The following is a 13091-nucleotide window of genomic DNA, read 5'->3' as shown; positions in this document are numbered from 1 at the left end:
GAGAGAGAGAGAGAGAGAGAGAGAGAGAGAGAGAGAGAGAGAGAGCTGAACAGAGAGGAGTCGCATGAGTCAACTTGGTCAATTTGGTTCACGATATCGCTATGCTATCGCGAAGAAGCGTTTTGCTGTTTCAATAAAAAGATACTTAAATACAACGTGAGAGAAAAAGAGAATATTTGGAATCTTTTTGAAATATCACTCAAGGGGGCGATGGTGAAAGGCACGAAAGTGAAGAGCAGAAATCTCCTTTAAAGTACATCACATTGATAACGGCAGATAAAACAGATGTAACTGGGCATTCGCGTGGGAAGGGCACGATACATACGATACAAAAGACTGAGAGATCTGAGAGATCAGCGCGCGAGTGGCTGTACTAATTGCCCTGTCGTAATTGGGTTTTGTAAGGTTCGCGTTTGACTAAGTTCGGGGTCTAACGATGAAGTGGTGCGTGTTGGTGTTGGTATTCGCCGGTTTGACTAGGGGCGATAATGCCATCGATACGAACAACATCTTCAATTGTCCGGATCTCAATACTCAAGATGAGATAGACCTCGACAAGGTATGTGTATGCTGCCATTATCGCTGTTTACTGTCGTTCCGTAAACACGATGGAAATATAGAGCGATAAAAATAAGTATTTCTACGCTCTGCGTCTTCAGCGTGAGGTAATTTTTTATACTGGGTAATTCATCCTAATTTCTTAACAGACAAATATTTCGAAAAATATTCCTCCTCAAAACTATTACACTTATTATTGTTTAAAATGTTTTCCGTATCTTCCATATTTTTCAACATATTTGTTTGTTAAGATTAAAATAAAAAGAGAAGTGCATGTTACTGAAGTGACACAATAATACGTAAATATTTTTAAATACTTGTATATGGTACATATTTGTAAATATTTTCTAAATATTGTGTGTTGCTTGGAATATAATAATGCTTTATCGTGTACTTAAGACAATGTATGGCGTCATTTCAGTAATACGCACTTCTCTCTTTGTTTTAATTTTAACAGACAAATATTTCGAAAGATATGGAAAATACGGAAAACATTTTAGACAAAAGTGTAATGGTTTCGAGAATATTTTTCAAAATATTTGTCTGTTAAGAGATTAGGTAAATCACCCAATAATAAAATTATCTCACGCTGAAGATGCAGGGCGTACAAAAATACTTATTTCATCGCTCTATATATTTTAAATAATCTGTAAATAATTTTTGTGGTCTTAGATTGCATAGATCATAAGCGTTTATTACAAATATCATGAAATATTTATTTATATTAAATTCTATATAAAAGCGGCTTTCCGACCAAATAAAAAAAATTATTCAAGAATGATAAACGCAAGATATTAGTGCAGTAGTCTATTTATTTTTCATATATAACGATAATATAACGATAAATGTTCCGACCTTAGGTCATCTTCAGTATCAGAACAAAAATTATTAAGTATCTATCTTCAGTCTTACTTTATTTAACGCCATATAAATTTATTACGCATGACTAATCCAAGGACTAGTCTTAACATTACAAGAATTATTGTAAAGAAATTGACGATCTTATTGTCCTCATAGAAATTGGAACTTGTGCAAGACATTAAGATGTCAAATTCGATCGTTTTCATCAAAACGGAAAAATCTGGATTGATAACACAAGATAGGTGTAATTTTATAGGACGAAATGAAGGATTGAGTGAGTCTATAAGAACATCATACAAGTACATATAAAATTTATGTGGTATTAAATAATGTAAGACTAAAGATAGATACTTTATAATTTTTCTGATACTAAAGATGATTTAAGATCGAAACATTTATTGTTATATTATCGTTATATGAAGAATAAATAAACATTGCACTAATATTTTGCGTTGGCTTTTATGCACTTTGAATAATTATTTTATTTATATTTATCATAGACATTATAGAAAACATTTAATCCGTATTTTAATATAGATTAAATATTTTATATATAATATATATATAAAATATTTTATATATTATATAATATTTTAATAAAACTTTATATAAAATATGTAAAAAATATTTATATAACATTTAAAAAAATGAATAGTAATAAATATTTATCATAAATATTCTGTACTGTCTATGGGGCGGTAAGAAATTTCTTCTTTAAATTATGCAGGAAAAGATGAAATGTTAAAATATCTTCTTGTTCTTTGTAATTTTTATCACTCCTCTCCCGTAGTACATTAGTCATATAATTACAAGCGTTTCTGTCTTTTATGTGTCATAAATTTAATTTATTCTCGATTCTTGTCAGAGATATGTAGCGTTTAGGAACGTTTGGAGAACGCGTCGGTCTTTTTCTCTCGCGATTTAAAGAGCGCGCGCGCCTGGAAAAAGGATGATAATTATAAAAGATCTGTAATTTTCCGACATTCAACAAAGTGTCTAGTTACAGATACGTAAAATGGCGTTTGGATAAAATGTCTCGGCAACGGCATAATATATCAGACTTTTAATATGTTCCCCGTCACGAGCATTACCCGATGCCCGCCGATAATTCACCGGTGCGTCATAAGCATCACTCGCCGCGGCCGCGCATGCATTTGCCTTAATATAAACTTTCGGCATTCTCGCGAATATCGGGAAAGAAAAATGTTTGTCGTTGCGCAAACGCGCCATCGCGCCTTCGGGCACGCGCAGCTAAAATTTGTCAACGAAATGATTTTCACGTACTGCCGCCACGACATATTGATTTCACGCTAATTAATTATTTCGTTTAATTTTCACCTCTCATTAAATAAAGATAAACTCTATCAATATTAATATCGCCGTCCCAGTCCTATCGCCATCCTAGCCTAGCACGTTTGTAACATACATCAGTAAACGTGTCGTAAATGTGCCTAAAATATTCATAAATATTTTCCATTGGTCGTCCAAGGTGGTCGTGAGGGATGGAATTTAAACTGTATAATCGAAAATGCGAAAATAAGCCCCTTTTAATCAATCGTCACAAAACTTGGAGCGCAAAACCACAGATTTGCAATAAATCGGATACATCCATCCAGATATATTAAACGAATAAATGTACCACTGATGAATGTAATATGAATAATGCATTGAGAACAATTTCTGGAAATAAACGAATCAGTAGCTTCTGATTCACATCAACCAGATTTCTGATTATATATATCTCAACTGGAATTTTAATAGATTCAACAAAAACTGATTTGTACATTTTCAACCAAAATTCCAAAATTAATGCAACCATACGCTTTTTCCAGTGCGGCATTTTTTAAATAACATTTGTTTTATTAATAACAAAATAGTAACCTTATTGAAGAAAGAAAACAGAAGAGTCATCAAAAAAGGCTCGTTAACTCAGTGATATTTAGCTTGAAACGTGAACCTTTGTGTTATATTCAAGCGTTTGTACAGCGCCCTACCCAATTTACTCTGGCTACAGATTTTACATGTTAAACTAAAAGAATAACGTTCGTTTTCGACAGGAGCGTCAATGTTGATATACAAGCAGTTGAAAATGGGAGAACTTCATTGAATTAAGCTGTAAAAGTAGATTGACGACAAAACCATTTAAATATGAATTTAATTTAACAGATTTTTAAATTTAAAGTCAATCGAATCGGGGCCCCCCCCCCTCCCCCCGCGCCATTACTAAATATGCATTTTGAAGACACTCTAAAAAGGGAATCGGTAAACGTCAATCTTGTTACCGTATCGTTTGTATGCACGATGTATATGCTCGCGCACTATATGCTATGTACATAACATAGCACGTCCATTGATTAAACTAGATTTAACGACACTGTGTGTCATGGCCTCAAAAAGCAGGTCAACCATTTCTTCCTTAACGGAAAAAATCCGCCGAAATATTTATTTCGCCAGTTAATGGACGTACGGCGAATTTGCATTTTTCTAGTACACGAAACGCCACTTTCCAGCTCCCGTTGCGTAATTATTTTTAAAGTAATAAAAGCGACTGTGCGTAATTAAACAGACCGAAATGCGCGAGCGCCGCTAATGAGATCCTAATACCTCGAAATCACGACGGATGTAAAAATAGTGATTTTTTAAAATTACTTTTTTTAAAACAGAGGATGCAGCTGTATATGTACATATACCAGTTCTACAATCGGACCGTGCAATCGTTATGGACGAACCGCATAATGGTTCGCAGTTGGGCGCAGCCTAAAGTATCGTTAATTCAAAACAATTACGAGTTCCTGGCACGCTGCCTCTATGAAGTTGTCGAGTTGCTCTGGCTTATAGTTACACACGGAGTGCATTAAGTGCCGGTCATAATTTAAACGGTCGCGTCCAAGACTTGTAATTCCAATCCCACGGGGTTAGCCGTACATGTAGCCATAAATGAATCACTTTTTTTTTTACCGCGTACCAAACCTTTCTATGTTGCAGCGATACGAAGCGGGAAGTCGCAGCTTGGCATAAAAAAATGGCCAAAAATGCACAATTAAAATGTTCGAAGAATTATGCAAATCGGTTACAAAATTATCTAGTTGATGTACATACACGAATTCGAATTATTACGAGTATTTGAATTCGGAACTTACGCTATTCGTTAATTGGAATACCAATGTCTCTATCGGAATATTAATATATACATATCTGACGTATATGGATTTCGATTCGGATTATCGATGCTTGTTGGGTACACGAAGTGTGGAAGTTAAGTCATACTTATAGCTTAGGGTATTACGCAGAGTGCATTAAGTGGTCGTTATGAATTAAATCGTCGTGTTCAAGACCCGTTATTTCAATGGAGCAAGGTTACCCGTACACTAACATGGCTATAGTGCTGTGCTTTCTAAGTATTCGATACATTAGCGGCGATCAATAATCCTAAAGCAACTATACGTACTGTAAGTTCATCTACGATGTGATTTTAATTAAAATATTCTTGATTGTGTTTATCTTATTTATACATATAAAAAACTAAGTTCACAGAATTTTATAATGTAATAAATCGCTCGGATTACTTTAAAAACTTTAAACAATCGACATTAAAAATTTTAATAGTGTTTGTATATGATTTAAATTTAATAAATTATAACTTTATTTTCTCATTAATGCCCACGTCAAAGCTAATTAGTGAGTTTTCTCACTAATTTGTATACGAAGTATTAAATTAATTATATCTTAATGTACCGAACTTAATTTGTTAGGAACGCTTTGAAATTGTTGAATAGTATTTTTATCCATAGAAGCACATAGGGAGAGAGAGAGAGAGAGAGAGAGAGAGAAGTTATATAAATTTGATTTTAACTTAATTTTTCTACAAAGTGCGCTAAACTTCATAAATTATATAAATACAAATAAATTTAGTCATATTAAAATTTGAAGAATAACGTACGTAAAGAATAGCGCATGTATACAACTTTTGTTTCAATACAGTGTGTTCATAAAAAATTACAACAATTCTTTATATTTTTTTATAGGAATTGCTTCGACAAGGATTTATTTTATTGTGTTATTGCGTGCTACCAATTTCCGAACAAATTGAATTTATTGTAAATTGAATTATTTTGGTTTTACCCTCCCCTACAAATTAAAGAGAGAGAAAGAGAAAACAAAACAGAGAGGAAAAGAGGCAATCGGCAATTGCGGAGATGTATCGCACACATTTGCAGATGCAACCTTAATAAAATTTTTCTCCCCATGTATTTCAAGAATTAATTTATGTCTTCATTTCAATGCTATCGAGTTAACATTTAAAAAGGCTATCTTTTCCTTCGCATAAACCGGACTTTCGTACTATCAAGGCTTTCGTTATAGTACACTAAAGAAAAAAAAAAGTCTTAATTCAAAAAAAAATATTTCTTTGCTTGTATTAAAATAAATTATTTCTTTGGATCAATGAAAATTTCTTTGAAAATAATATATTGTACAATAAGACATTTTATAAGTAATTTTGTTTAATACGAACAAAGAAATATTTCTTTGAAATTACGATTTTTTTTTTCAGTGTACGATAAACTCTCGACGTATCTCTCTTCGTCAATAGGATTTTTAATAAACTGTATTCTACAACAGTGTAATGAGTCAAGAGAAAAGTCCAACTTATTTGTGGGAAAAAAGAATAATATCTATATTCGAGAAAAGCGGAAGGAAGAGGGAAAAATAAAAAAAAAAGAGAGAGAAAAAAGAAACTGAGAGGTCTAAAAATTATTTTCTCGGATAAAATCTGGGATAGTTTCTAGTGCATCGTGTTTTATAGCCAAATAAATCACATTTTTATTTCTTTAATCTGGCAAAAAAATTGACAGTTGATATTAAAATAATAATTAACGCCCAGGCGATAAAAAAAGGTTGATACAATTATAAATCACAATTTCAAAATTCGAAATACATTTGTCGTTTTATAATAATACGAATAAAATGCTCGCCAATTCGAATTCACAAAAATATAATTTGAATCGCGAATATTTAACTCTAAATTCTATTTTCCTATGTTTATATTTAGGAGATTGTTTGTTATTATTTTCAGAAATAAAAGAACATCTAATGAGGTCGATTTTTTATCTGCTTGTGTTTCGGAACAGTCGGTCTAGAATTCTAGAAAATAGCATGAAATAAGCTGTTCCTGTAAATGGTTCGTCTGTCACGTGTTGAGAGCGAATGCTGAGAGCAAACTGCATCTGTGGCGCTTTCATTTGCAACCGCATCGTAACGGAGAACACAAAATCGCTGCTACGGCAGGCGTTATCTTGCTTGTAAAAAAAGAGGGAAAAAAGGGAAGAAATTTTCCTCCGCACTTTCCGTTGAAAAGGCTTTCGGTGTAAGTTTTCGCGGCAGACAATAAACCACGGCCATTTCTCATTGTTCCGTTTGTATGGCGCATTGAGAGAGGGGGTATTCACCGACGACATCGAAATTTATTTCCGGATTTATTCCTTAAACTTTCCGCATCAGTAATTAGCGTGGCTTAGAATTTATTGTACAAGTAGCAGGTGTTTGCATTATAAGCAACGAAATTGAGGAGATATTAAAGTGCGGTCTCTCAAGTCGGGTGAGCTTCAATTTAGAAAAAGGGACTTTAAGTTTCATTTTAAAAATTAATTTCCAATAACTAATTCTTTCATTTCTGGAAACGAAAAATCGTTTCGAAACAAGGATTTTGCGCATGACATGGAAAGAACGATTTTGCTAAAGTATGTAAATTTATCTAGACACTGAAAACAATTTTGTTAAATCATCAAAATAGTTATTTAGGACGTACAAGCTGATTGCATAACACAAATTGCTCTGCACGCAGTCATATTTCTGAGATAAATTTACTTAAAATACATATGTGTATATATGTATTAGTCTAAGTACATCTCTCTCTGAGTTCATCTAGTAACATTTAACTCTGGCCGTAATTGGCGTTTCTCATATTTAGCTGATTTATTCATACAAACCTGTTTCTAATTTTAATACTGGTTGCTAGAATACCAAAACTTTTTGCAGCATCTCTCATTATATTTGAGCGTTCTACGTAATTATTTTGATAGTTCAACAAAATTATTTTTGGAAATGTAGCCAGCTACATTTTTAGACACTCACTCTCTGTTTATGGGTGTATGCGCGTGTGTGTATGTAAGTGGATGTATGTGCGTGTGTATGATTTCTAGCTATTAGTTTACCTCTTATGTTTTATTCTGGTTTTGTTAACTGGTAAGCTTTGTAACAGCAATTTTGCTGACGCCTAATCATTTGCAAGCTACAATTGTCTATTGTATTTATGTTAACTATACTTGTATCATACTTTATGTCTATTACTCTGCTAACATGTAGTCTTTTTCATATAGCTTTGCAATAAACTAAATTAAATTAAATTAAATCTGAATCAGTGGATAGTCACCAATTACCCAGTGGCATACTTGGCACTGGATAATCAGTGAGGTTTAACTAAAAAAAATGTTTGAGTATTATATAACTATAATACTGATATTTATACATTAATTTCAATCTTCCAATACCATATTCGTTGAATTTATGCACTAAAGCAAGGTTACTTAGATGACATAATAAAGATTAGTTAGATTAGGGATCTCACATTTCATTCACTGATTACCAGTGGCATACTTTAGCACTGATATTAGTGATTATCCACCGTTTCAGATTTAGAGAGCAATAAAATCATTCTCTCCGTGCAGTTACGTGACGTTTTAAAAGGATGTTGAAAAATAAGTTGAATTTTGGTAAAAAAAAAAAAGTAAAAAAATCGCTGACTTAATGAAACTGCTTATATAGGGCAGTTACTTCATGACCAACTTTGCGTGAGAGAATCTTCTTTTCAAAATTTTAATCTGAAGTTCAGAGTGTCATAATAAGCGTGCTCCTCGAGTCGTCGGCTGTACGTCTTTCCGGCTGGCGGACGTACGGCGGGTGGAACGCCGGTGGAACGTGGATTAGTGTATGTACGTGCTGATAATAGTGCGCAAATATAACGTCGTGACATATACCGTACGGTATGTGTCATAGCACGAGCACAATTGTGCTCGTTCATCTGTCGTCGCTCTTTTAGAGATTATCTCTCCGCGTCCCTCTTCTCTCACGACGAACGAGTCGTCTCCTCTACTTTCGGTCATTTCCGCCTGCGATTAGTCACGCGTACCGGTTTCCGTTTTGCGAAAGTCCGGTGTTAGCGGGTAGCGCGTGAAACAATCACCGCTATTAAAATGTTTATCCGTCACTTTCGCACGATCGCGCGGCGCTTTGTGAGGGCGAGTATCTCGGGAGCGACTTGTTTCCGCGATCTCGGAAATTTCATAAAGCGCCCGCTCTCCGTTCTCTTCCCTTTATTTATGGAAATCCCGTCTCTAATGCGGCCGGGGATCTGAAACTTCGTCCGATCCCTTCGCGCTTCGCCCAACCGAATACGGGCTTGGAAAAGCCTTTGCCTCTTGACGCGTTTCCGCGCGGCCAATTTGACTAACGCTTCGTAAACTTGAAAAGACTCGTCTCCGCCCAGCGGAGGATTGGGGAGGCGGAGGGGGGGGGGCGATGAGAGAGGCAGGATATCGCATCCGCGAGGCCAGAGTGCTTTCTTCCGGAGCACATATCGTTCTTTCGTCGCCATGACGGGGAGGGGAGGGGAGGGGGGGAGGGAGGGCACGTAAGCCGGTTATACGCGAAAGTCTGCGCGCTGAATATAAATTATAGCAATAGCGATGTAGAGACGGCTTATGGGCAAGCTGTTGCAGCGCGAAACGTCCGCCCTCTGCTTTGTATAGCGACGCGTGCATTTACACTTCCCCGGGGGTGGAAACGGGGCAGGGAAAGAAGCGAACTTTCTCTTTTCGCCCGTATCTGAACTTCACGAAACGAATCCTTCGTCTCGTGTGCAATCCCTTTGAGGTTGAATACGTATTCCAAGTGCGTTCGGTTAAATAACGGTGGATTATCGCGTATTTTCTAAAGTTTACTTACGCTTAAAGCTCGCGAGTTTATGTAAAAATATGTACATTGCAAATCTTCGTTGTAACTTTGCGCGTATACTAATTTGAATGTAAAATCTCCCGGTCGTATCACGATAGTTCGTCGGAAATCCCCGCCTTCAAATAAAGAGAAATAAGCTTCGACTTCGGCCGATATGTGTGACGCATGTAAAATAAGTCAGACCGTTCTGTATGATGAAGGTGTCATTTATCCCAAAGGAAGGTATCTCCGGGATGATAAATGGCCACCTGTCACATGGTCACACGATGAAACGTAGCAGACAGTTTCCCGTTAGTTAAACATCAAAACTCCTCGTCGCTTTTATTATTAATAAAGCTTTCGCGATACACATTATAGACTCCATTCGACTCCCTTTCGACTCTCCGGCCTCTGTCTATCGATCTGGAAGGAGCATTTTACGACGCATTCTTGAAAGGCGGCGCTCTAATCCGGTCTTTCCGGATCTAGGAGAAGTGCGCTTAATACGCAAAGAATACCATGGAAGATCGGCGCGTCGTGGCAACAAATTCCGTGGTCCGGAATTTTCGGGTATTCACTTTACATCGTGGGCTCTCCAATTTTCCGCCACTATTAGCGATTAACATTAATTTCGTTAGAAATACACGAGCTGAATGCAAAGCGACGTCGGGCACGCAGTCGCGACCGAAATTACGGGCAAGCTGTTGCGGGCATTGAATTGGTTCCAACGACGTGCCAGTGCACTCATAATTGCGAGCGTGCTCGCGTTGGCAGTTTTCCACGAGACGAAAAAGAGCTGGCCTACCCTTTTTTCCCTTTGCCATCCTCCCCCATCTCGCTCTCGTTCGCTTCCTCTCTCTCTCTCTCTCTCTTCATCTCCACCCCCAAAAGGGCAACGCGATATCGTTTTTTCAGTTTTGGATGTAACAACGTTTTCCCTCGTCAAAGGCGCATCTGCTGATATCGAAAATGATCGTGTGCGCGCAAAAGGGCACGATCGCAATAAACCGTCTGTCCGAATGCAGCCGTCAAAGAAGAATAAAGTTATGGCTCTCTGCATTATATCGTGTGAAAATGTCTGCTGGTGTCAGATAATATAACAAATAATAACGACAGCTGTGAAAATTATTGGCACTATTTGTATATCGTATTTCAACTGTCAAAGTCTACGATCGGAGTATTTTCATGATAAATTTAAATGTGAAATTATTTCGATTTTTCGGAAACACTGGCGTTGTATGTTCAAGGGATTTATATATGTGTAAGTCTGTATAATATTGACATTCCTAATTGTGAATTTTTACAAAATTCATATGCCATTTGATTGTTCACATATAATTGGTCCATATTTGTCTATAAATAATTGTTGTTCACCGTGCAGAAAGAATTTATAAATAAATAAGAGAGCTTTCGGCAGGAACGCTCACAAGTGTTGTTGTTTTTTTTTTTTTTTTTTATACTAATACGAAATTCGAATGTCCACAATACGTTCAGGTTTTATTTACAGTTGTCTATAAACAATTGTTTATTATCCACCATGCAAAAGGAATAACAAATAAAAAAAATTGTACAAATTTTTTTGTTTGTCATTTATTTTTGCACACTTAAATGAGTGCTCTTGCCGAAATTTGCTCCGCTTCCTTTGTTTGTTTATTTAATAATTTTTTATTTTTACAGAATGGACAAAAAATAATTATTTATGACAAATATGGACAATAATCAAACGTTACATCAATTTTGTAAAAATTCACATTTAGGACTGTCAACTTCGCAGACCTGGTTTATTTAAAGTTACATTACAGCAACGAAGACTCAAAAAGTCGTAATAAATCCTTTAAACTTCTCATAGTATTATAAGATAAACTGCGTTTACGACTCGTTAAGATCCATATTTTGGATATACAGCGTGGAAACGTCGTCGTGTCTCGAGTTACGTGCAAGCTGTCGCAAAAGTTGCATTTCCACGCCGCGTCACATACATCCGTAACTGCATTCCAGAGGATTTTCCTCTACGAGAAGGAGTCCGGCCCTCTCAGAGCATTATTTCGTGAAATTCTCTGAACATTTTTAACAGTTTAGCATGAGTATCGCGTATTACAGGAGACATAACGCGACAATCTTGCGAGATTCAGTGGTTTAATAGTAAGTGAGGTATTCTGTTGAGATCCATCATTCCCTTAACTTTAAGTGGATTTTTATTGTCAGAATTTTAATATTTGAAACTTACTTTCCAAGATTTTAATTGTGTTAACAGTGAGAGGACTGAAGCGAATGTATAAAACTTTTTACAGAGACGATTTTTAATTCTCTTACTGTAATGAATAAACGTATATATAATTCCATATTTAATTACATCATATCAGTTTAAAAATCGTAGAAATATGATATTTAGAGAAAAATTATATTCCAAAAACTTAGAATGCCATACGATATACATCATCATGTTTCATGGGAGTCAGTTTCGAAATGTAATTTTATCGTCAGGTGATCTCGTAAAGATTTTGCAAAAGAGATTGTATTTTAATTTCAATTAAAAATTGAAATGTGTATTTAGATATTTTTGTCCAGAAAGTAAAGTTTTTTTTTTTTATAATTATGTATTACAATATGTAAAAAAATAAACTTCCCAATGTCATTTTTGCTAAGTACAATTTTAGAATAAAATTTAGTATCTAATATTATATAATCAATTCTAAATAATATTCTATGTATATATAATCGATAAATTTCTGCGTGGCGTTTATCGGCACTAATACAGGATTATCCTACACCTATATTAAGACTAATATATAGGATTACTCTGCATATTAGTTTAACGTGAAGTATTACACACTGCAGGATTACTGGATTATACGACCACCATATTGAGACAGCGAAAGTTTCTAATTTCAACCAACTTGATGTTCCCAATTTCGTCCTCCGAATTCGCTGTAACTTGTTCCTTGGTTGCATCAAATGTGGTAACACACCCGCACAAATCAAATTCCGATCGAATACATTTACCCGAATCAAACTCTGATTAAATGCGTTTGCAACTCAAGTGGCTAAACCTGCTCTATTTAACTTACTATATATGAGTTACATTCGTAACTATTTTAATGTTATAACGTTTCTCAATTAATCCGTTTGATCTTCAAATCTGGTACTCGCGCTCGGATGGCAAACGCGAGTATTGAATAAATTTTTTGTTTCCTTTTATAAGTCTTGTTTTAAAAAAAAAAGTAGATCAGAAATATATTTTGGGACTAGAGTATTTTCCATAATAAAAAATATCAAGCTCTGTGAATACAGCTTAGTGAATACAGAGTAATGCCTCACGAATATGAAATATATATTGTATATCCTACATAATTGTTGTTTACTGTTAAGAAAAAAGAAATTTGCTTCCATTATATGTAATGAAAGCAAATTTCAAGCAGAAACATTAAAAATATTTTCAATGAAAATGAAGTTATAAGTAACTTAAATTTAACGTTTACTTATATTAAATTTTATGCAAATCTACATAAAATTGGATAAAAAATGTACTAACTTACTTCGTAAAATTATATGAAAAATACACTACATTTTATGTACATGTACACAAATATACTTTTCAGTTGCAGATACATTAAATTTAATTTAGTGTCATAAAACTGAATTTAATTTGTGTAATTTAAAAATACATTAAATTTTATGACATT

The 13091-nt window shown here is 34.9% G+C and overlaps 1 protein-coding gene across 1 annotated transcript in view; it reads left to right on the top strand.

Annotated features, from left to right (window-relative positions):
- Positions 1 to 36: 36 nt before the first annotated feature.
- The window catches only part of LOC108754567, a 76315-nt gene continuing 63260 nt past the window's right edge, over positions 37 to 13091 (top strand). The window contains exon 1 of the mRNA XM_018496986.1: positions 37 to 559. Coding sequence (XP_018352488.1) covers positions 437 to 559 — 123 coding nt within the window. The 5' untranslated portion in view covers positions 37 to 436. The remainder of the gene's footprint in view (positions 560 to 13091) is intronic.

This window comes from Trachymyrmex septentrionalis, unplaced genomic scaffold, assembly GCF_001594115.1.
Source record: "Trachymyrmex septentrionalis isolate Tsep2-gDNA-1 unplaced genomic scaffold, Tsep1.0 scaffold8, whole genome shotgun sequence".
NCBI lineage: Eukaryota > Metazoa > Arthropoda > Insecta > Hymenoptera > Formicidae > Trachymyrmex > Trachymyrmex septentrionalis.
This window is presented reverse-complemented; position numbering and strand designations above follow the sequence as displayed.